This window comes from Pomacea canaliculata, linkage group LG4, assembly GCF_003073045.1.
Source record: "Pomacea canaliculata isolate SZHN2017 linkage group LG4, ASM307304v1, whole genome shotgun sequence".
In the NCBI taxonomy this organism is placed as follows: Eukaryota; Metazoa; Mollusca; class Gastropoda; order Architaenioglossa; family Ampullariidae; genus Pomacea; species Pomacea canaliculata.
Genome location: NC_037593.1, coordinates 33,591,340 through 33,617,599, shown reverse-complemented (window position 1 = coordinate 33,617,599; position 26,260 = coordinate 33,591,340). Strand labels below are relative to the sequence as shown.

Here is a 26,260-nt window from a genome sequence, read left to right as displayed (position 1 = left end):
ACACACACCACACACACACACCACACGCCACACACACACACCACATGCGCGCGCGCAACATAACATGCAAACATGTTGTCTACAGAATGTCCCATGGGAGGAAATATTTGTAGTCAGAAGGTGCCCCCACCTTGCACAACTCATTTGAAAAAATGTAGACGGTTATAATGCTGTCTCTGTCTCTCTCTCTCTCACGTTCTCCGTCTCTCGTTCTCTTACAAGGGGCTTGCACCGAATTTTCCCCATTTTTGCGCCAAGGCAGCGACTTGCCCCCAGTTGATGACTACTGCCCTTGATGTTGACCTGGAGGGATGTGAGTGGCTGGTCATCAGGGGACAGAAAGCAGGCTGGCCTTCACAGTCTCGCTAATGACTGACAGCAATAAAGGCCCAGCACTCGTACATCTTCATTAAACCCTTCTCTCGTTCACAAGAGCTGATCTTTCTGCTCCACAGTCTGTTGTGTGGGCGTCTGCTGAGATCATTCATTCCCTTGACAACTTTGTCACAGGACTTGCCTGACATTCTCCACACTCACATTCAGCATTAACCAAGTGCTAGCCTGTCTCCACATTTACTATACACCAAGTGCTAGCCTGTCTCCACATTTACTATACACCAAGTGCTAGCCTGTCTCCACATTTACTATACACCAAGTGCTGGCCTTACTGTCTCCACATTTAGCACACACCAAGTGCTGGCCTTACTGTCTCCACATTTACTATGCACCAAGTGCTGGCCTTACTGTCTCCACATTTAGCACACACCAAGTGCTGGCCTTACTGTCTCCACATTTAGCATACAGGAACTGAATGTATTAATGTCTCCGCCTCTGTATGTTTTAAAGTGAAACTCGGTGGAAACAGAGCATAAAGTACCTCATAAGCATATTCCCGGTGTATTTTATGATGAAGAGTCACGAGCAATATTCTATTAAATGTTTGTCGCTGAATCACACCTGCTTTGCCGAGAAGACAGCTGTGAGGAGAAATAGCCTCGGCTGCATGAGCTGAATTCCAAGAGCGAAGATACAATCCTCGGTAAAAGAAAAAATGCAAAACACAATGTTCTGTTGCTGAATGTTTTCTTCAACACTCAGGAGGTAGTTTGTAGTTATTTAGGAAATCCTAGAGATGATGGCTACACATGTCAGTGGAGGATCTTTGTTCACAGATGTGTGTCTACAGATCACATCTCTGCTTTGTTCAAATGTGTCACGTGAACTTTGCTCTACACAGTACTCAACAGTTTGCTCAAAACATTTCCCAATTGATTGTTATCCTGTACAACAGCACGAGCTGTTCAAGCCAACGACTGATGCTGAAAGGCTTAAACAAACATCAGACACCAGATGTGAACAACACGGCTTTTATCGCCAACATCTAGATGTACCACTCAAATTTTTACCAGTTGACCAGAGAACCCAAAAGTCACACTCTAAACTGTTTTGTTTAACGGTGTTCAGGCTTGTTAACTACCTGTATTATTGATGTAAACATCACAAGGAATCTCTTGTATGTACCTACAATAGCTGCATCTCATGACTGTTCGCCGTCTAAGCAGAATATGAGACAAGAGATGGAAATATTTAACCAACAGCAGTAAAGCCACCATGTGTTATAGTATACCTGACTATATAGTCTCTATATTTAACTAACTAATAGTAAGGCCACCATGTGTTATAGTATACCTGACTATATAGTCTCTATATTTAACTAACTAATAGTAAGGCCACCATGTGTTATAGTATACCTGACTATATAGTCTCTATATTTAACTAACTAATAGTAAGGCCACCATGATGGTGCTGTACAATGTGTTATAGTATACCTGACTATATAGTCTCTATATTTAACTAATAGTAAGGCCACCATGTCTTATAGTATACCTGACTATATAGTCTCTATATTTAACTAACTAATAGTAAGGCCACCATGACTTATAGTATACCTGACTATATAGTCTCTATATTTAACTAACTAATAGTAAGGCCACCATGTCTTATAGTATACCTGACTATATAGTCTCTATATTTAACTAACCAGTAGTAAAGCCACCATGTGTTATAGTATGCCTGACTATATAGTCTCTATATTTAACTGAACAGTAGTAGAGTTGTAAACGTAGTCATTGCTAATCTCTTGTACAGTTGGGACTGTAGTCATTGTTTGTAGAGTTATGACAGGACAACTATGAGTAGATGACGGGGGAGACATGAACGCTTGTTGTCAGCTGCAAGGCCTATGTGGAGGATTTGGAAGAAGTATGCATGATGTGACCTTCACCCCAAGCTGAGGGTAGACGACTTCCTGCTGGATGTCAGCTGTTGATACACGTAGCGTTCTTCTACCATATCGGCTCATACAAATAAAAAAAAATGTGACTGTCGACATTGCTGTGAACCTTAGTGTACACTTCAGACCCTTAAGAGTCCAACATTATCTTTTCATGGATTTCCAAAGGATGAGCAAATAAAAAAGCTTTGTCTGGTATAATTGGTCAAATGGAGCGTGGGTTTATCATCATGAGTTTCTTGTTCAAGCATGTGTGTGTGTTCTTTAGGACAACCACCAAAAGAAAATTGTACATAATAAAAAACCATTTTGTTACTGTGTACTGTCTCCTCTAGGAACTCTTTAGTTATACACATATATTTTACAAACTCCACACAGATGTTTTGCTATAATTGCATAGTGGCAGAGCATAGTTTTCCAGCAAAACTGCAGGTTGACCAAATACAGAAAGCTTATTTGTCAGTAGATAATTTTGTACGGTCCACGAATGATTTTAGTAATATTAACAAAGTTCCCCACCCTTATCTACACAGCCTCAGGTAAACAATCCTTGACTCGGGCATGGAGCTCGATATCGTCATTACAAATAACTATAAATAGTTCTGCGGTCACGTGATTGTATTGTGCAGTAGATGTATGTGTGATGATTGTATTGTGCAGTAGATGTATGTGTGATGATTGTACTGTGCAGTAGATGTATGTGTGATGATTGTACTGTGCAGTAGATGTATGTGTGATGATTGTACTGTGCAGTAGATGTATGTGTGATGATTGTATTGTGCAGTAGATGTATGTGTAGCCTTGGATTGTAATGAGCTGATGTTCTGTTTGCCATGTTATACTGTGCTGTGTGTTGAGGTGATGCTACACATTGTGATATGTGTTGCTGTGTTTGTTTGCTCGATGCATGTCACGTGATCAGCTTGGTTTGCGTGTCCACCATGACAGTCGATAACAGCCACATCCCCCTACCCAGGGCCGCCGAGAGCCAGCTCGGGCCCCGGGACAGACGACATCTCCGGTCCCCTTGTACTTGTTATCGTAAATTATTTTCCCAGTATATAATGTATGTTTACAATTCGAATCACAATATCTACACTTCATTCAGTAACGAAATATAGACTGCAAACAGTAGGACAAGTGCACTAGGATCTACATCACTACTTGAACATAAAGTTGTTTACATGCGAGTGGTTAGTAAATGAGGAAAAAAGATGTTAAAGGATCAGACTTTCGTAGTTAATTGTTACGAAATTGTATTCTACAGACTTGAAACTCAACTTCTGCATGTGTAATGCTTGGGTGTTCTGTCCTTAGACCTTTCTTTAAAAGAAAAAGAAAAGGAGAAGAAGAAAAAAATTCCACTGACCAATCCCTTGACAGCCGCGGGCCCGGGTACACCAGACCCCCTGTCCCCCCCCCCCCCTCTGGTCAGGCCTGATCCTCATTATTTCCTCCTACTGTTTGCTAGTGAGAGCAGTCCAGACACAAGGGAGGCTACAAGCACACGCGTGCTCTCCTGTCTTTACGAGTACTAGGGTTTTCTCCCCTGCATTACCCATGGCATCGGAGACCGAAGAAAAGCAGAACTTGCTGCGTCCGGAGTTTGGCTGCCTTTATTTAGTTGTATATATTGGCTGAGGTGATAAAACTGCCGTTTATGAAGGAATCAGTATCGGAGTAAATAAGTGATGTCTTTAAAGTCATTTAATCGTTAGCACGGCAGCACCCGACACCCAGACACCATGTCACCCTGACACCCTGACAGCTGAGAGTGGACTGGACGGACTGTGCAGGACTGTTAACTATCGCCTTTTGTCATTATTTACTCTGACCACAAGGACCTGGACCTCGATCACACCCAGGGAGTAGCACTGCTGACAACAGAGGCACCAAAGGCACTGATGGCCTGGGAACCAGTCTCACCACGGCTCGTGTCAGCAAGATTCAACGCCAAAGGAAGGAAGATCATCATCCAGTGCTATGCATCAACAAATGCAGCAGATGAAGAGGACAAAGAAGACTTCTACAGTTCCCTGCAGTCTCTGCTTGACCACACACCAAGAAGAGTTCTGAAGATCATTATGGGAGACCAAAATGCCAAAGTGGGAGATGATAACACCAACAGGGAACTCACCATGGGAAGACATGGCGTCGGCACCTGCAATGAAAACGGGGAGCTCTTCACAGACTTCTGCGCTTTGAATGACTATTTCATAGGTGGCACTGTGCTCCCACACAAGAATATACACAAGACAACTTGGACTTCCCCTGATGGCCACACGGAAAACCAGATCGACCATATAACAGTTGGTCGAAAGTAGAGAAGGAGTCTTCAAGATGTCCGAGGGAGGAGAGGTGCAGATGTTGCTTCAGAGCACCAGCTCCTAGTGGAGGTCTTCAAGATGAACTGAAGTCCTTCACTGATCCAGCAGGCAGACCACACCACAAGTTCAATACTCAATACATCAAGAACAAGGAAAGAAGGGAAATTTATAAATGTCAAGTCAAGAATAAGTATGAAGCCCTTTCAGGGCTGACAGAAGAATCAGTGGAAGAACACTGGCCAACAATCAAGAACATTTGCAGATATTTTAGGAAAGAGGGAAAGAAAACACAAGGAATGAATGACACCAGAGACCTGGGCAAAGATTGAATCAAGATCTTTCGTGGTAACGACACATCTGCCATTGACTGTATATAAAGCCTTGTTTACCACACATCTGCCATTGACTGTATATAAAGCCTTGTTTACCACACACACCTGCCATTGACTGTATATAAAGCCTTGTTTACCACACACCTGCCATTGACTGTATAAAGCCTTAATTGTTTCCACTTAGTGCTTTTGAGTCGTAAACGTCGTAACGCGAATTTCGTATTTGGTGTGCACGGCGGAAGAATTAAAAGTATTTTATATGTGTTTTTATAATTAGTGTTTTAGGATAGGTGTTGGGATAGGTGTTAGGATAGGATAAGTGCTTACAGTATGTTATTTACGTACACTATGTACGTACGTTCCGAATTACAGCGAAATTCGGTTTACGACGCAGCGTACGTAGGAACGGAACAATGTCGTAAGTCGAGGACTGCCTGTATTTACACACATACATCAGTACAGCTGGCCACGTTGTGTGAGTAGCCCCTGTATTCTCTGTATAAATATATACACACACATACATTCATCACTACAGCTGGCTCCGTATTGTAGTCCCTGTATTCTCTATATATATATACACACATACGTCACTACAGCTGGTTCTGCATTAATTGTAGCCCCTGTATAATTCTCTATATAGATATGCACACACATACATTACTACAACATGCTCCGTATTGTAGCCCCTGTATAACTCTATATATGCGCACACACACACACACGCGTACATCACCACAGCTGACCACGTTGTGTGTGTCCCTGTACTTTCTCTATAATAGCCTATATATTAATATATATATACAGCGGCGGCGTTTGGGGGTGGCAAGTGGGGCGGCCGCCCCAGGCCCCGCTCTCGAAGGGGCCCCGCGCTTCAGCCCCGAGGTCATCTGTATGACTTATTGCTAGCTGTGTTAAACAAGTTGTGACAAAAAAAATTGACTTTCAGAAAAAAACTTCTAAGTTCTAATTAAGCAAATTATTGAACCCATATCTTCACGTTAAACCTGACAATAATAACAAGCAGTTTATTAAGCTATCGTCATCATATCATTTCGCTTTAAGAAAAAACCGCTACTGTCACAAACGGTGGGAAAGGTTACCAACAATTAAAACACTAAATTCGTTATTTCGTTATTTCGCGAAATATATCCAGCCTATCTAACTGTATATAAATCAGTGCTTCCGGCATCATATCAATAGGGATGTTGATACACGTACTCCATTACCCAGGCCCCGCGTGGATGGTCAGCCCCAGGCCCCGTGTGTTCCTAACGCCGCCTCTGTATATAGTATATACACACACACGTACATCACATCAAATCAATCAAATCAAATCAGACTTTATTGTCTGTCGAGGAGACCCAAGACAGAAATTTTTCTTTTGCTCACACGGGCAGGCATACATACTCATACAGACATTTAACGCACACGTAATAACTACCATCTGTTCTTCACCTGCAGGCAAACATTACATATTGTCATCTCTCTGTCATCTATTTGGCCAGCAATCCTGTTACATCACTACAGCTGACCACGTTGTCTGTGTCCCTGTATTTTCTCTATACACACAATATATATATGTGTGTGTATTGTGGTATACGAAGTAGTGTTGTGGCGCTAACTTTCAACCTGAACATGATATTATCATTATCACGACACGTGCTGACAGTTGACCTGACATGACCTCGACCTCAGTCATCTGACACACGCCCTCCCATGACGTCACAGTCACTGTTGACATTCTGTTCGCCGCCATTTTGTGTCTGAACCGGAAAAGACGACAAGTTGCAGAATGGACACCGCGTCTGTCCTCACGGCTCAGTCTTGTCCGCATCTGTAAGCGCCACACAAATAGCCTTTACATTTAGGACTCCTGCGGTACACGTAGCCAGAGGTAAAAGGCGTTTTATGGCTCGTTGTGTGTGACATCCGGCATGACGCTAGTTCTTACGGTCGTCCATGTTGCCATGCCATGTGGGCTTGTACACTCTCAGTCCTCTCCATACCTCTCATCTTTTACACCCATCTTCCTCGTCTTCTGTAGCTGCTTGCTTGATGACAGGTTACATCAACCACGTCTGTCTCACCTGATATTAATAAATCCAGAAGAGTGGTGACCAAACGTGCCGACACAATAAGCCGGGTTGTTGCCCACCCTTGTTGATAACACTTCGATTTTATGATTAGTCAGCGTGTCAGCATTGGCACAGGCAGCCACATAGCATTTCATTTACTTCGCAGGAATGTGCACGGTCAGTGTTCAGAATAAGCCATCATTAACTCATTCGTACACCGTTTCATTTGGTAATCGCATCAAGGGGAAGGGATGCAGTCGTTTACTTGTTACCTGCGTTTTATTTGTCAGAAGTAGTGCGCGGAATACAAATAAATGTATGTCAAAAAACACAGGCGTTCAGTCACGTTAGTAGTTTTATTCATCTTGATAGTAATTACACATGTTATTACTTATGAAAGAGATTACAATAACTGTTCAGTATAATACTAGTGATATAAGGTTGCTAAATAGAATTGTTAAATCTCGGATGGCCCACCTTATTTACTATAAGTACACTGAATGTCACAAACTACGTGTCATCTTCTTGGTATAGATTGCTGGGTAAAGGGATAGGTGCTGTTTCTATGAACAGCATGCTGGCTTTGCTATAAAATGGTCAGTTTTCCATAAAATGCTGGAACAGAGCAATAACTGCAAAAGCCAGAAAAAGTATAATCATTTAAAAAGCTTGAGAAATGCTCACCTAAACCTTTTTTGTATAATTTCAGTGAATACTTATATGATTGTGTGTATGTGTATAACAAGATGTTTCAAGGTGAGAATGTATAAGTTTTTTGTGGGCATAGAACCTTAATATATTGGCTCCTCACATCATTGTGAGAAATGGCTGTCCTAGATTGTTATAACGTCTTATTATCTTTATTACAGGCATCAAATTAGAAACTTAAGGATATTGAGATAAGTAAAACTGGAAGAAAATTTCTGGATGATTAGAAATTCTGTTTATTGTGCTTGTTGCCAAAAGAAACTTCACTAGATGTAATATGTGATATATACCCTTTGTATAAACTATAATGTGTGTTTTGTATTTAGTGACAGATTTCCTGGAAAAGTAGCTGTTGGTAGATAGCTCATGCTGTAAATTTTCATTTTTCTCCAGATCTGGTATTGTGACAGAAAGTATTCTATCTACTTGATGGCCATGGTGAGTTGTTATTTTGAAAATGTTTCTTTTGTCACAAATACTATTTGTAGTTAGTAATTGTAATGCGTAATTATTGTGGCATGTTAATTTAGAAATTGTTTTAGGATCAGACATCAGATATGGTATGTAATGCACATTTTTAATTTTCATAATTAAATATTTGTTTTCTAATTGTGTCTTTATTATATGAGCTTTCAACTAGTACTTATACTGTTTGAATTTCAAGTTGAAAGAATAAGTTACATAATTATTGTCAAGATCCCAAGACATTTGACATTACAAATAATTATTTTGTTGTGTAATTAAGTTTTCCATTAATACACTGAACCTGGGGATTTCACAGTATAATACTGACCATTGTTGCATTAAAGAGCAATGACTAAAAGCAGCATGTTGAACATAGGTGAGTGACAAAATACTGCATGTCAAGATCTTATCTGGATGATAGCCAGAGCCAGCATGTCAAGGCTATGTTCTGATTATAGTTGATAGCTGACGTAATCAAGTTAAGCTGGCCTTATAGCCAATAATAGTCACTTGCAAGAAGCTTTATGTCATCACACAGAAGGGTTGACAGCACCCCCTTTTCTCTGTTTAAAACATTATCACCACAAACTGGTTTCTTTTGTCACATAAGAATATAGCTTGCTTTAACTCTTGGCACAAAATTTCAACACTTGTAATTTGTAAGACAACACTTGTAAGACATTTTCTGAACTTCCCCATGCTGCTCCAGGCAACAACTTAGCCTTACAGCCCAGGGTGGTTGAGCAAGAACCCATTAAGTATAACCGGTTAATATGCTCAGCTAGTATGACCTTCCTGAATGTGCAGGTTACTTCACTTTCTGGTCTACTTACCTGGTTGGAACAGTTGTGTGATAGCATTTAGAGCCTTTATTATGTTGCACAGGGCTCAGAAGAACCATTGAGCATAGATGTTGTGAGGAGGTCAGATCTCTTTCCTCCAGTTATCCTGGTGTCAGATGACCCAAATCTTCAAGTGCCATTTCCATGTCTGGTTGGAGAGCAGCCACGCTACATTGGCCGTTCAGCAGAAGGAGTGATAACCATCACCAACTTCCGTATAAATGTGTGCCAGCGCAAGTCTTTTGTCAACATTCCCCTAAGATTGGTGGAGTCAGTGGAGATCCGAGACATCTTTTATTTGGTGCTCTTTTGTAAAGATGCTACAACAGTCAGGTCAGTGTTGCTGGTAACAAATATACCAATAATATAATGCAGTGTCAAGCACATTGTGACATTGCCTAATGAGAGTGTTTGTCTTTGACTTTTATTCTCTTAATGTTTAACTGTTATGTTGTGTAGGTGACACTCATGTCTTCAAATGCATCTGTATGCTTGGGTTTACTTTTCTGATGTGGATTCCTCTGTTAAGGTGCTTATTCTCCACCAATGAAGACTGCCAACAGTGGTATAAACGAGTTATAGAGACGACAGCAACCCCTAAAGACCTTGGTGCTATCTTTGCTTTTGTCTTCTATGCCAAGAGCTGTGAGCACCCTGCATTAGTGTCTCCCACACAAGAAAGCAGCAGTGCCTCAGAGAGTGCAGCCCAGCTATGTGCACCATGTAAGTTGTCACTGAGCATGGCCTTTTTGGGGTCCTTACTTAGGTCCTCCCTTTCAGTTCTCCTGGGACTAGCCAGGCCTTCTTTGGGTTTTTACCCCTAGGAACCTCATAACTTGTTTCTATATTAAAAAATTTATTTTGATTGATACTATTATACTATTGATGGCCATTCAGATCTAGTATTATTTTAAAACTGTCTTTCTTCTAATGTACCATTTCCTGACTCTTTTCAGTGGATGAATCACAAGCGTATTCCTTTGGTAAAGATGTGGAGCGAATGAAATTTGACATAAGCAACAAGAAAGCATGGCGAATATTACAGATCAATGACAACTATAGTGTCTGTCGATCATATCCACGACTGCACATTGTTCCTCAGTGCATCTCAGATGAAACAATGAAAAATGTAGCCAGCTTTCGTTCCAGCAATCGCTTTCCTTCCATCGTTTGGAGGTAGGTAATGGGTGCATGTTTGTTAGATAAATCTCAAGCCATGCTGTTTAGCGTTATTTACAAACTTTCAATGTTGAGTGATGTTATCTTTATGATGTTAAAAGTGACAGTAATGGTAGTTTTGTTTTTACATCTTCATGCTGGGGTGCATTGCTTTAAGATAAATATGATTTCTTGCAATGGCAGTTACATAGTTACAGAAAATTCATTTCTTTTTTCTTAATGCAAGAATATTTATGAATATATATCAGATTTTCATCAGTAGACACTTTAATTACAACCAGTATTGATGGTACTTACAAAGGTGTTGTTAGAGTTAGACTTCTCCCATGACTGTTTAGAACTGATGCTTAGAATTTAATATTGCTACCCAGTTGTAATTTGTAGACTGTGATGCATGGCTGTAAGAAAGCATGTCTCCCTATCACTACTGCTTCCAGGTAGCACATCAGGAGTTTTCACTGAGCTTTTCATGCTTTAGAGTTGTGTTAGTTGCAGGCAGAGGCAGACAGAATGTTTCGGGGATGACTGGGGCCAATAGGAAGGAAAAGCTAATGTATGATAGATAAAAGAGATAGTGTGTCAAATGACTATATGCTTTCAATGTTGATCTGTGCATCAAGATAGCTATTTGTGACCCTCCACGACGAAATGAGTCGCGCGGAACAGTTTTGTGCTAGAGGCCTCGAAAGGTGATAGGTTAGTTTTGCATGGCAGTTGACTTTTCTTTAAAATGGATTCCTTTTTATTAACTATCAGGAAATACACTGTTATATTAAAATAGAAAGTAGAAGTGACTTTAATACCTTTTAATCGGAGAGTACCCTAACTGCGATCCGTTTCGATTTCTGCCTGAACAAAACAAATTCAAACGCTTTTCCATACTGTTTCCCATGTCATAACACCTCGTGTTATAGCCTGGCAGAAAGCCCGGAGTTCAACTTCTTTAAAGAACATTCACTCTTAAATATTACGAATCAAGCTTTTACCATTATGTATTGTCAGAGCAAAAGTTTAGGAGTAAACAAATCTGGTCAGCCATCTTGACGCTAATCTTTGAACCCGCTTTTGTCAATATGGCCGCCACCGTACATTCACACTTCAAACATTTATAACTCGCTCAATGTTAGCACTTACGAAGAGAACTTTGCTGTCACAGAAAGTTCAGAGCCTGTACTTTTTAAAAATATGCAATTCGGCAAATCTCAAATTTCCAACTTAAGACTTATTTCGTCGTGGAGGGTAACATTTTGACATTCCAACAGCTTCTTCCAAATAACAGCTGCCTATTATAGAATTCTCACGTCCAAAGACCTTTCTCTAACCCCCCGCCGCCACCACCACCACCACTTTTTTTAAAGTTCAGTTTCTTTTTTTATTTACCTTATTGCTACCTTAAAGATTTTGTTTGTACATTGAGAGTCAGGCCCTTTGAATTCCATACTGACCATGTGTAGAGGGCCGGTAGACCAGCGCTTGTTAGGCAGGAAGTTCTGATGCATGCGAGAAAAGTTACGATTGTGAAAGATCATGAAAATAAATCTGCTGATGCATGCGAGAATAGTGCTGATGCATGGGAAAGATCGCGAAAAGTTACCCACCCGAGAGGTATATAAGGGCAGAGCTGAGACGAAAGGACAGGGGAGAAAACAGAAGAGAAGGCGCAGAGACAAGCAACGGAGCCATTGCACTAGCCTGTGCAATAAAGAGTTGTGCACCTGCTGACGGTTCCTGCCTTTCTGAGTGTTGGACTGTTGTGGTCACTGTTCAACCACCCCCCACCCCCCCACCACATATAAAGAAGAACCACTCCTTACCAACTTGTGCTGTTGCCACCCTCTTCTCAAAATCCACAGCCTTGACCCTAATGATTGAAAAAGTTTGTCCTGTTTTCTGTCCAAAGCGCTTGAAAAAGTTATGATGACTCCCGAACTATTTTGTCAGCTAGAATCTACTTGTAGTCTGCTTGTCATGAGAATTATTTGACCTAGACAGAAATGCTATGAGTGGTGAATAACACACAACCTGACAAGGATCTTATCTGATTACTGTCAGTGCTGGATCTGTAAACTGTATTTGATATACTCAGTTATGACATCCTTCTCCAGTGCCTTGTCAACTTCAGTGGAACTCACTGCCCCTTTCTATTCAAACTGTGTCAGCCTTGAAAGCTTGCAAGTCCCACCTCTTTAAGAAATGCCTTTGATTATCCAGCTCACTCCTCAGTTCCTCATCTTTGTCCATGTACTTTATTCACATTGCTATAAGGGCATCGTTTTCTATGTAATTCATTCATGTTTGCCATGAAGTCATCTGTTTGTCAGTGTACTTCATTCACGTTTGCCACAATGTCATGTCTGTCAGTGTACTTCATTCAAATTGGCCATGATGTCATCTTTTTGCTATTGCTTGTATTTCTGTCTTATATCGTTAATGGCTGGTTGGTTTTGTAATCTTTTGTGCTCATTTAATACAGATAAGCATGCTCTACAACTTCAAATCTTGTTATTATTAACACGAAAAAAAGAAAAGAGATACAAATTTGTGTTCTAAGAAAACAGTGATTTATATGATTAATTTTTAGTTTCAAATTAGCAGTGATAGAGAAGTGGGTTATTGGTCTGTAAATCCTGTGACAAAATGAAGTTGTATGTTGCAGAGACCAGCGTAATGGAGCAGTTATTGTGCGCTGCAGCCAACCAGAGCTTGGGTGGCTGGGATGGAGAAATTATGAAGATGAAGCTCTGTGCCGTAGCATTCCAGAGACTTGTGCCAGAGACCCAGGTACCCTGGGATTGGAAGAAAAGCGAGGTAAAATAATCTACATTCTTTCTTTGTGATCATAGCAGGAAGAATGGAGCAGGGTCATACTTCTAAGCTCACACACATTGTATGCTTTCTTAGAATAAGCACCCAGGTCAAAAGTGGGCACCTTCTGAGAGTTTTTGGTTTTTGGGGGTTTTGGTTTGATTGTGCAATTATTGAAACCCTCATATTTGTCGACAAAAAGGTCCACCAACTACTAAATGCCCTCACTATGATAGCTCCACACAGGACTTAACAAAGACAGCAAAGATCACCTCACAGAAAGCAAACTGCTATTCACACTCAAAGTACCAGTATCTTTTTTCTACAGATAATAACAGGCCTGTGGGCGTGCCGAAGATGTTGCTGATAGACTGTCGGTCATACAGTGCTGCCATTGCCAATAGAGCAAAAGGAGGGGGCTGTGAGAGCAGTGGTGAGTCTGCCACTTGGCTAGTTATATGGCAGTAGATTAGAGATGAAGACTGAAGCATGGGGGTGTGTGTGGGTGTTGCTATACAAAAGTTTTTGGGAAGGGGTTGGGCTTCAAAATGAGGGTGGGTTTTTTTTGTAGCATATAGTTAAAATAGGTGGTATAGTTCTTCAGTTTGCCAATATGGCATTATGTGTGGGTGAGGTATGTATGTATTGTCAGAGTTGTTTGTGTTGTACTTGAGTATCTGTGTCAGAGTTGTGTGTGTGACATCTCTGTCAATTCACTGCCACTGACATATCCTCCTGTTCTAATATATGTGATGGTTGATGCTGACCACAGACTGATTTAGAAATAGTTTTATGTAGAGTACACAAATATGCAAATGCATTGCCTGATTTGTTAAAACAACCACTGCAGCAGGCACAACAGATGCTTTGGTCTTGACAGCATGCATACTATAGAAGATGATGCACAGGAGTTAATAATCTCACGTTTTATGAGAGATTTGCACAAACATGCTGATAGAAAAACATCTACTATATGGTGATGTTTAGATGATCTTGATATTCCTTTGATCTTTTGTGCAGACTACTACACCAATTGTGACATTCAGTTTATGAATCTGCCAAATATACACACCATTCGCAAGAGCTTCCAGTCCCTAAGGATTTTGTGCAGCACATACCCTGACCACGCTAAGTGAGTAGCATCACATGCTGACTATGATAAGTAAGAACAGATACCCTGACCATGCTGCACAGGACAACCAGTCCACTCTTTCACATTTGTAAGCCAGTTTTTTTTTTTTCTCTGGCCACCAGTCCACCACTCTCCAAGTTACCTTTAAGGACAGTCCTCAACATAGTCTCATGCCAGGTCACATGACTAAACCAGACTATACTAATATCTGATACTTGCAATAAATACCCTTGACATTGTATGTGGATGGTGTATTTGTAACAAGCATAAAGATTTTACAGATTTGGGGATTTCCAGTCAAGTTGAGTAATCAAGAAAGTCAAGTATTTTGCGTTGAAAAAAAAGGACATACCAGCTGGTCAGGCATCACCAGCTCCTCCACTAGGTCCACAACTTATATACAAATTCAGATTGCTGCATTTTGCAAAGAGAAGACAATATCAAGCCTGGAATTCCCTTGTCTGCAAGAATAAAAGTTTATCTTGACAGGAGTTTTGAGATCCAAATAAACAATCCACCTATGACATACTTCTGCAAGCAGTGGGAACAAACAAACAAACAAACAAACAAACAAAAAAATGCAGCAATGAAACCAGGAGGTTTCAGGAAAGTATCTTTGAAGAACGTCTCGGAGATAGCACTCATCAAATCTAAGGATCCAGCTTTTGAGAATGTACTGTTGCAGCAAGTGTGCAAGAGTGTCATAATTGCAGCCCACTCCTGTGTCATTGAAGTTGTTCCTTACCTAGAAGACACAGTTCTTAGAAGAAAGGAAAAATATTGTTCAATGGCAAGAAAAAAACAACTAGAAGAAATTAGGCAAGGGAAGATGCTGAGGTTATAGCATTATCTTTATGTTGGAATGTTATTAGCCATCAATCCATTTTTGTGTGTAGAGAAATTGGGGCACACAAAAAGCTTCAGTTGAATACTTTGTATATGGAGGGCTTATTTATGCAAGTTTTGTGTATCAACCAACAATTTTTCAGCAAAAACACATTGGCCTAGCTTCTAGGAGAGCAGAAATGTGCATTTAAGTCTTTTAGTTGAAACATTTAAAGCCACAGTTTTACCAGTTCTTTTCTCTCACCATAATGTATAATGTGTTTGTCTCTCTTGATCTGGCATTGGTTGTTTGTCAGGTGGTGTTATAATGTTAGTAAGGAAAGGTATTATGCAGCATGCCTGCCAAATTCAAGTTGAATATGACAGTATGGCTGCAGTGTCTGTTTCAAAAGAGCTTATGCAAACTGATTCTGACATAATTTTCCTGGATCCAGTTGATTCTCCCTACTACAGATTATTACAGCTAATGGTACATCTATTTTAAAAGATTGTATTCTTGACTTTGTTAGAATTATGACAATCACTCATTTAAATTACTTGATGACTTTTAATTCAAGAAATGCCAGTGAGAATATTTATGCAAATGATTGTTTTTCCAGCACCTAGTTTTAGTGCTGTTATTGAATCTGATAGCATTCTTAATGCATCTGCTGTTTCCACTATTAACACGTTTGTAATTGTTTGCTCCAGATGTATAAGGAGTTGATTGGTATATGTGATGGGAATTTTTCAGATGTTAGCACCTACAGACATACCACAGCCTTTAGTGTTTTGGGGTAAAATGAAGTAGTCAGTAAACTGAAACATTTGTTATCACTAATAGACCCAGAATTGAGTGTAAGCATATGCCTGTGGAACTGTTGCTTGGGTTGGGTAGTGATGTTTTTGATTATCGGTAAAATCCAGGTATGATGTATCTGGTGTCTGGAATGATGAACAAATTAATAACTTTACAATCTGGCCAAGTGAAGAAATGTTTTGATGATGCAGAGGAGAAGCAGTTGCTGCAATTTGAAATACTTTAAGCAAAATTATAAATAAAATTGTTATGATGATCTTAATGTAATAATGTCCTACGTAAAATTAATTCTGTGCTACTGCTTCAGTGTCTGTTTTAATTTCTTTGCTGGCACCTGCCCTGATTATTTCTCAGAACTGCTCTTCCTTTACGTCCCAGTTAGACAGCTTCGCTCCTCGTCTGATGATCGTCTCCTTACTCTTCCTGTCACCACAACAACAACATATGGCCACAGGATGTTTAGTTATTGTGCAGCCAAACAATGAAACTCTCTCCCTTTCCATACCCGCCACCTACCTACTCTTGAATCCTTTACACGTGTACTGAAAACACACCTCTTCTGTAAACATTATATACTCCTAACAACCTTTCCCATAATGCTCGTCCTTTGTCACACCATTCCTTTTGTAATATCATGTTACTCTCAGCTCTTGTTCTTGTTGTTTGGTTCCTCTTTGTGTTTTCTGTATTTGATTTTATTCTTCATTAATACTGTTATTTATTCCTTTCTAGTTAATATGTTCTTTGTTTTCCTGTCCCTCATATGCTGTCCATGTTTCATTCTTGTTCTTAGCTGCTAAGAGCATATTCCTTAGGAGTGTGAGTATGCGCTTTGCAAATTTTTTCATTTGTTATCATGTCTGTTCCCCCAATCTTCTTAATTCCACCCTCCAATCCCCCAAGAACACAGATCCTGTCACATTCTCTTGCCCATTTTAGAACTTGCAGTTTTGGTTTGATGTCTCAGTCCAGATCATATTGGTTTTTGTGGGATTGAAAGACATCTTTATGACAATGATCAACTTTGTTTGTCCCAGCAGGCAATTTGAACATGGGAAGGTCATCTAGTTACAAAGTAAAAGTTAGAAATAAAAGTAAGAATAAAGTTTGTTGCAAGGTGCAGCGTTAAAAGATGTCAACATGAAAAATATTAGCACATGAAAAAAGAAGGCAAGTGACAATTATATATAATATAAACAAACATCAAGAATAATCATGTGTGCACCTACAACATCTCACACACACACACCACTGACACTTCATCTGAGGTTGAGCAGCTGGACTGCAGATGGCACAAAGGATTTCAGGTGTCTGTTACTTTTACATGTTGGCATGGCATAGTGTTTACCTGAGCTTAATAATACAAATTCTTTCATCAGTACATGCTCAGGTATTGACAAAATGTGTGAAGCTTTCCTTAATAATTGTTGATCACAAAAAGATGCTGTATCATCAGAGAACTTAATGAGGTAGCTATTCTTCTCTGTACTTTATGATCTTAGCAGAGTTTGTTCTGTACCGCAAGGCTCCCCCTCCCCATTACCTGCATGGCGGCATCCATGAAAGGGTTATTGGGCATGATTGGGATCTCTTCTGCCTTAATCTCCATACCCTACAATGTTGAAGCTTTCTCAGAGATGACTTAATGCAATGTCTATTGTTGCTGCGTGTTTTGTGTGTCCATTTACTGTATTTACTGTTGTCAACATATTTTTATATGCTTTCCACTACACATTGTTAGCACGTAAACACCTGTAATTGCCCTTGCAGATTAATAAATCTGGAAAGGGTGGGGGTGTTCATGAGTGTGTAAGAGTGAGAATATACCTTCTGAAGTTTGTATATTTGTACTTGTTTGTTACTGCACACAAGAACATTGCACGGTCTACTTTAAATGGCAAAGGTAAAATCTGGAAGTGCACATGATGATGATTTTTATTATTAATCACCATCCTGACATAACTGAGCAAGCTGTGTGGTCAGTATGTTACGTTTGTTTGCAGACAGCCAGTTTTCTTGACAGTGATTTACTAAGCTGAGATTTCTCTCCATAGCTGGCTGTCCGGTTTAGAAGCCTGCAAGTGGCTGCAGTATGTTGGCGCCATTATTCGTGTCACACTGACTGTGGTCACAGCTATAGATGTGGAAGCAAAACCAGTTCTGATTCATTGCTCAGATGGCTGGGACCGAACCCCACAAGTCTCTGCTCTGGCACAATTGCTCCTAGACCCATTCTATCGCACCATACAGGTGAGGATTGCCCTGCCTTATGATTACAGTAACCAACTTATTACTCATCACACCACATTTGTTTTATACCATTTTTAAGAAGATCAGATCATAGGAACAGTTTCTCCCAATCTCCAGTAATTCACCTTAGTCCTTTCTGCCCAGGTATGGTGCAGGATGAAGTGCATACTTCATGTATGCATTCTGTTTTTTAAAAATCAGATAGAAAAATACCTCAAGATACTGAAGGAAGGATCTCATCTTCTCAGTCATTTATACAGTAGCACCAGTGAGTCAATAATTAGGCCGTTTGTATACAGTATATATATATATGTGTGTAGCCAGGTTCCTGCACCCATGCTGTAGCCAATGTGCTTAAAGTTGTGGAAGATATGTCAAATCATTCTCTCTCTATTACTGATATTCCAAATTATTCTTAAAGAAGTTTATCATAGAGAAATGTCTCCTTTGGCTTAACACAATAGATTTAATTTTTTATTAGTTTAATGCCGCCAGCATCTTAGAAAATAAGTAATAAAAATAAACATGCTCTGGAACAACACACACCGATCAAACGTGACCTGCCCAGAGGCAAAAATATATTCCTGAAGGATCAGATAAATGTAACTTTTGACCTGCTGTCGAATACATACATTATTGCTATGATCAGTGAGTACAGCAGTCAGTAATCTAATTTCTACACATTTCTGTCTAATACAATAAAACCTCCCAGTTAAGACTCGCTTAAAAAAAAAAGTCTTTGTAAATTTTCTATTGGCCTTGCACTGGCATGGTATCTTTATGTGCTGTACTTGTTAGAGAGAAAGAGAGTTTCTGCTGTTTGAAAGGTTCCTTCATTATTGCTATGCTATTCTCATGGCTCAATTTTTTCAAAAAAGCCTGTTTATTCTGCGGGCTTAACAAGCTGTTCAACAGTTCTTTGTTTATTATATTTGTGATAACAGTTCCTATTGCCAGAGAAGTCAGAGTTAAAACATGGCATTGTTGATGTCTTCTGTGTGCCTCACAGGGGTTCCAGTGGCTTGTAGAAAGGGAGTGGCTGGCCTTTGGTCACAAATTTGCAGATCGCTGTGGCCATACAGTTGCAGCAGATGATCCCAATGAGAGGGCACCAGTGTTCCTGCAGTGGCTTGACTGCGTTTTCCAAGTGACACAGCAGTTTCCATGTGCATTCCAGTTCAATGAAGCATTTCTGGTAAGTGAGCTATATGCTTTCAGTTTCCAAGATTGTGTGTGTGGACTGCTGTTACTTGACGTTCTAGATTTTTTTTTTTTTCATTTCCTTTATTTCCTGTATTGATTTCTTGTAGGTTATCCTTTATTTTCATATCAGTGTTTTGTAGTTTTCCTTGTTCTTTTGTATTTTTATCAGCTTCTTATAGATAGATTTTGTTATTTTAAAGATTTAATCATTTTTTTCTAATCACATTAATGGATAAGCTTTCTGTAAGCCCAATAAGTTTTCAAGTTTTAATTTTAACTTTTATTTGGCTAGTTTGAGAGGCCATGAGGTTGCCGTTACTGCCATTTTTGCATCGCCTTAAGGTAGGAACATGGTCCTACTTGTCAATCCTGTGAAAGATGAAGGTTAAAGGAGTAAACCCCTACAGACAACCCATGATGCTAACATAGCATCAGCTGGTGAAGACTTTCCACAACCAAAGTACAAGCCAGGGCTTACATGTTCGCAGCCAGGTTGTCACCCTCTCCAAGGATAGCAGTTCCAGAACAGATATTCACATCATGATTGCAATAGCAACAACAGTAATGGCTAGACTAGACATCACATGGTGCAGCCATGACATCAGGTTTACTATAAAGTACATTCTGTACATTCTGTACAAGTCCTTTGTAGTGCTGATCTTGATATGAACTTTAGACTCTGCTTGCCGATATGGAAAGGAGAATCCAGACGTACAAGAACAAGTGCCTGAGGAGGCCTCTGCGTGTCTTGTACAAAGGAAATAAAACCTAAAACTTTATGCAAAGCACAGTTGCCAAACTTGTAGGACACCAGAAACCCCTACTTTCAACAGTCAAATGACCTAGTCTGGTTTGGCCATATGACTCAGCATGACACTTTGTCAAAAACTGTCCTTCAAGGCACCTTGGAGGGTGATTGACACTGCAGTGGCCAGAATAAAAACTGGCTGACGAATGTCAAAGACTGGACTGGTTGTCCTTTACAGGACCTGATCACTACCACCCAAAAGAGGTGTGAGAGGCAAGCCTTGTCAACAGCTGTATCTATCCATGTGCTCCCTCCAATGACAGGTACCAGTCAAGGGATGAATGACTAACCCCATCAAGCAAGCCCGCATCTTCATGCTTACACTGTTTGCCATCTTGCTCAGACTTACACTAGGTGTGAGAGAAGGCAAAGGTGATGTCAGAGGACATCTTTGTCAGATTTTAAAGCAGATGGTAGTGTCCTTTTCACCGTCTCCTGACACTAAGGCAATCGAAAAGCTGATCCTCTCCTCGCTTACTGAGAAGAAGCACTGCAGTCAGCCATTAATCACTCTTTGCCTTCCTATAAGCTGGAGGAAATCATGTACCAGATAGCATCATTAGGCACTAACAGTGCCATGTTTTGGCAGTTTGATAGTTGTGGGTTCACATTTATTTCTACTTTATACAAACTTTGTAACATCCTTTTTCAAATTTTATAATTGTTTGTGCAGGTAAAACTGGTACAGCACAGCCACTCCTGTCTCTTTGGCACTTTCTTGTTCAACACTATTTGTGAGCAAGAATGTGAGACATCAACCAACCCTACTGCTTCTGTGTGGTCCTTGCTGCATCCCAGGAACCCCAAGTTTCTCAACCCATTGTATTGTCCTACCCAGGACAAACATGTGAGTGTGGAGTTTAATTAACTTCCTTCCAAAACAAAGAAAGCCCTTCAAATGTTGAAATATAGTTTAAAGTTCTCAGTCCTGTGTTTATTATGAGGCTGTGCTGGGTGGTTGTGAATGTTCATGAGATTGTGTTGGGTGGTAGTAAGTGTTCATGAGGTTGTGTTGGGCAGTGGTGAATGTTCATCAACTTGTGAAGGTGAATGTTCATGAGTTTTGTTGGGTGGTAGTGAATGTTCGAGAAGTTGTGTTCACATTAATTTTTCTGTATCAATCAGTTGTTGATAGTCTTGGGACGTTTTTTTTTTTTTTTTTTTTAATTTACATTTTCGACATTAACATTTAATTATTTCAGATCTGTGCACAACAGTAATTGACAATATGAAAGTAATAAAGCTTAGTTTAAACCATGTTTGTCATAGTTGTAAGCTCTTAAATATATGTTTCTGAAATCAGATATTTCATCAGCTAAGCAGCACTGAGCATTGATTTTAACACATACATAAATCCAGCATATCTGATGTCAGATTTTACTCTTTACTATCTTTGCAGATGTACTTGACCTTGTTACCGGGTGTACATTTTTTTTTCAAAGCCTGCAAATCATCGGGTTGTTATGTTACAAGATTCTTGGCACCTTTTTAACAAAATTTGTTTTTTAAGTATAGACATCCATTAATTATTGCAGCACGTTGTCTTGTTTTTACTTTATTTTGGGATTGGGTGGGGTATGAACCTACAAAGGATTTATTTGTTGTGCTTTTAGAGAAATTAGTATTTGAAGTATAGAGCTTGGAGAGTTTTCTGGTTGGCACTTTTCTAAGTTGATGTTCACTTTCAAAATGAGATTTTTGCAGTTCCTTGTAGTTTTTAATATCATTTTTAAAACATTTTTTCACAAAGGTGTAGACAGCCATGTTAACAGTTCTGGTCTTCTGTCCTACTTGTAGTTGCATATTATGTAGCTGATATTATGGCTTTGCCATCATTTTGTCTTTTTGTTATGATGGAGAATAGCTTTGGGGTCATGCTTTGTCACAATCCAGTCTTTTGCACAGCAAATAAAAACTTCATTCCCTCTCTTTGCGCTTGGAGAAAATATAGGTATGGCAGGTTTGTTGGCTTTTGTACATGACCATTTTTTTAAACCTACTTAGTCTTAATCCTTCTTTCTGTTTGAGAAAATGTCCTTGGGACATTCCACTCATGAGTTCTTGTAGTGCAGGTGATTATTGTCAACATTTGACAGGGCATAGATTCCACTAATATTTTATTGTTGCTCTTAGGTGCTGTATCCAGAGTATGGGATGCATCGCTTGCAGTTGTGGTCTTCAGTTTACCTGTCTAGCAACTCTCTTCAGACATCAACTGCAGATGACTTTGGTGCTACCCTGGAACAGGTGCAGACACCAGATAAAGAAACTACTCTTCCCAGGACAAGGTCATGTGAGATCCTGAATCTAGCTGCTTGTGCGTCGGACCCTACCTCTGCTCTTGGTCGGCGACTTAGTGACCCCAACGTAGCTTGTGGAGAGCACCTGGCCCTTCTCAACAAGGAAGTTGACTCTAGTGAGACTAAGTACCTAGATGACATCAGTCCTCTCAGCAATGATTTAGACAACACCAAGAAGACAGACAACTCTGAGCAAGGTTATACTGTTGACTGTAGTACTGCTAGTGCTGATAACACTGAACTGTCCAGATCCTCCAGTACAGCAGATGTCAGTGATGTCATAAGTGCCCCACTTCCAGAAGTATTGGATGTGGCCCAGAAAATGAATGGCCTAGCATGGGGTTTTCCGCTGCTAGCAGAAAGGGAAGTCAGCAGGGAAGACATGATAGCTGACCATGATGCAGAGTGTGACAGCAGTATGTGTAAAGATGAGAAACTCCATAAGCTGTACTTTGGCAGTTGTGTTTTCAATGGTGATCCAGAAAAACTTAGTCATTTAGCATGCCAAGGTGAGGCTTGTGGCAACGTACAAGAGACACTGGATCCGCTAGCAGAACAAGATAACATTTATAACAGTGTGCCTGGACTGAGTGCTGAAGCCAGTAGCGAGAACATAGCCATAGAGGGACCAGAGCTGCATGAAAATGTAGCAGACACAGCTGATGTTGCAGAGATTTTACCTGCAGCAATCACTGACTGCTTAGCGGATGGTTTACCAGCAGCTACCTCCAACCGCTCAGTGGAGAGTTCCACAGATACACTGACAGGAGAGGTTATGGAGGATGTCATTGTTTTGAAGACAAGACTGTGCCATAAGGATAATCTGTTCTGCATGAATCAGAATGGCCTTTTGTTGCTGAAAGAAGCTGATTCTGAGAAGGAGCAGGGTTTAAGGGAGGCTAGGAGAGGGGTGCAAGGAAAAGTAGACTTCAGCCTACCATCTCTACCACTGCAGGAGCAGAAGGTAGAAATGGGCTTGCAGGCACTTCACTTGCTGCAACAGAAGAGCAGTAGCATGAGCACAAGCACAACGGACATCAGTGACTCATCCATCAGCTCTGCTGTCTGTCCAGCTTCTGGTTTGGGCCTTCACGTACGTCTCAGCTGTAGTGGAGGAGTTTGCGGAATGGGTGTGGCTGGGAAACACACTCCAACCTCCTCAGAGGTTTCTCTCTCCGGGAGTTCTTTAGGACCCACACCTGTCAACTCATGCACACCCACATCTACATCCTCCCCCATGGCAGTTACTGACAGTAAGGTATGTGCATGTGCAGATAATCATAACATTTGCTTGCATTCTTCATGATGGTAAGGATTTTGAAAGCTTCAGTATAGTTCGTTGACAAAGAAATGCATACAAAGCAGTTAATATCTCACACCAACAATGTCCTTTGTGGACTGTAGAACTTTTATCATCACCATAGCCATCAGACTTTATTTAGTACTGATGTTATTCATCACCATTTATATTTGATTCTTAAACAAGCAAGACTTGCATTTAGGGATGTTGGCAATTAACCCAGTTTTTTTTTTTTTTTTTTTTTTTTGGTAGGGGAGAGAATGACATGGCGCATTTCTGTTTCCTAGATTTTCCTAGATTTTGCTTTTATTTCTCTTTATGATCTTTACTATATAAAAAAGTTTTACAGACACCCCCTCCTCTTTTTTTTGATTGGTTAGTTTAAGAAGCCACATAGTCATCTTGTCATTTTTGCTCACGCCTTTTGCGCCCAGTTTTTTTGTTACCATTTAGTAGGGAAGAGAATGACAGACTACCATTCCCCAATCTACTACACCCATAGCCAAGGGAAAATGGTCCCACTGCCTTGTGGGCAGTATTGGGAAAAATAAAGTCTAAGAAAATAAACTCCTACAGAAAATCATGGAATAGGTTGTGATTCACTTGCAGAGGAAATTGATGCCACCATGTATATGAGGACCTTGGATATTTGCCACAAAAGAAATATCATGCCAAATCGGTTGAGGCCCTGATCAACAGTGGCTGTGCACCCAACTGGCAGGATCCAGGGGATAATAGAACTGTGCAATTGGAACAAAAACAGATACCAAGTTAAGGGAAGGAGGATCCACATGTTACATCAGGGCTGCGAAATTAAACAACTTGCCCATAAGCTAGAATGGTACCGGTGAGACATTGGGGAACAGGAAGAAGTTAGATGGTCAATATTCGAGGGGACAGCATAGGACAAGGGCCATAAACTCTGGTACATTCAGGAGGACAGTAAACACAAACATGGCATGGGCTTTCTCATGCATCGGGATGTGGTCGAAGCCATCATCAGCTGTACACCAGTGTCCAGCCGGTCGATCTCCATATCTCTGCTAGGCTTCACAATGTCACCATTGTCCAAGTATATGCTTCTACTTACATGAATAAAGCCAGTGAAGTGGATGAGATTTACTAGAGAAGGTTACAAAGTACCAAAAAAAAGGACATCCTTCTTGTACCTGCAGGCTGGCATACCAAGGACAGCCCATATGTCTGCCAACAATGGACAGGAACAATAGATAAATTTGGCCTGGGTGACCAGAGCATTAAACTCCTAGAGTTTGTGCAAAAGCATCAACTCACCTTAGTCAATACCCTACTTCCCCACACAAAATCAAGGGTGGCAACTTGGCAGTCGCCAGATGGATTGGTCCACAACTAAATCAACTTCATCCTGCTGTCTAGGTGCTTCAAATCCACATGGCCGAAACAAGTAGGTATCCAGATCTTGACACAGCGACCATGTCATGGCATGAATGGTTCAACCAACATATTCACACCTAACAATTGCACGTTCTTTCAACAACAAAACAAAACGATTTCCTGAGGCTGCCAAAGCATGTTATTTTTCGATTGCCATGGGTAACAAATTGTAACATAGTCACTTCGGCAGTGGGTTCTGACACGAACATAAATCCCAACATATCCAATAGCTTTTAACTAAGTACTAAAATCAGTCTTTAATAAATTGTAGCTCTTAAATTACATAAATCAACCTCCAAATGTGAGTCCTCTATTATTATAAATATTATCCATACGCACAGTCATTCTTTAAGAATGCTCACGGTCTCTCCTCAAAATATCACTATTATATGACGATACTCACAGTTTAGCCTCAAATCACCTGAGAGTTGTCGTCCTTCCCCTGGCCATCAGACTTAATTCCAAATAACACCACGAACACTTATAATCCAGGTTTGAATCCGAGAATCCTTCCCCTGTAGGGAACACTCTTGATCACTCCGATAAACACAGCAACTGACTACGCACAGAATACCATAGGGAGATGGGGTGGAGTCACAGTCAAGGTACAGACGCCATGACATCGTGGGGCCAATGATGCTTCACTTACCTTTTAACAAACTCTTGAAAGGCAGGTTGGTCTAATTTTTCGTGGTGTTTATCCAACCGCTGCTTTGTGCTGGATCACAAAGCAATTGTAGAATGCAGTCCTGGGAGGCTATTCGTCTGTATCCAGAAGGGCTCCAATTAGCCCAGCCCAAACAAAATAACATGTAACTCGATTTTGCACTGTACAAATATTCTTAACCATATTTCTCTATTTATACAGCTTTCTCTCATACACTAGTGTTAGAAAATTTTGAGATATACCTGAGAAAATGACATGATAAGCAATAACAGAAAATGATATCATACCTTATGGAAGTGAGATTAATCCAAAGGGGTCAGTACCATGCTGCATTAAGCATCAGTCAATACTGCCATGGTAAGATCATCAATCTCATCAGCTAAGGTGAGATATAGATGCTGTGGCTCAGATGTATCTTTCTCCATCATTATTCTGGGTCTGAGTGAATTTTCTGCACAGTTCCTGCAAAAAGTGTCTGATCAAGATTCAACACATTATCCACTTTCAATTAACCCT

General features: G+C 40.3%; 1 protein-coding gene across 2 annotated transcripts in view; it reads left to right on the top strand.

Moving 5' to 3' along the window:
• Positions 1-6,659: 6,659 nt before the first annotated feature.
• LOC112561690 (myotubularin-related protein 4-like) overlaps positions 6,660-26,260 on the top strand; it is a 34,977-nt gene continuing 15,376 nt past the window's right edge. For both annotated transcript variants that reach the window (XM_025234307.1, XM_025234306.1), the window contains exons 1-12: positions 6,660-6,846; positions 8,129-8,173; positions 9,086-9,375; positions 9,572-9,765; positions 9,999-10,218; positions 12,878-13,029; positions 13,355-13,459; positions 14,047-14,158; positions 17,858-18,053; positions 19,063-19,248; positions 20,738-20,911; positions 22,198-23,622. In XM_025234307.1, the coding sequence (XP_025090092.1) occupies positions 8,165-8,173; positions 9,086-9,375; positions 9,572-9,765; positions 9,999-10,218; positions 12,878-13,029; positions 13,355-13,459; positions 14,047-14,158; positions 17,858-18,053; positions 19,063-19,248; positions 20,738-20,911; positions 22,198-23,622 (3,063 nt within the window). In that variant the 5' untranslated portion in view covers positions 6,660-6,846; positions 8,129-8,164. The remainder of the gene's footprint in view (positions 6,847-8,128; positions 8,174-9,085; positions 9,376-9,571; positions 9,766-9,998; positions 10,219-12,877; positions 13,030-13,354; positions 13,460-14,046; positions 14,159-17,857; positions 18,054-19,062; positions 19,249-20,737; positions 20,912-22,197; positions 23,623-26,260) is intronic.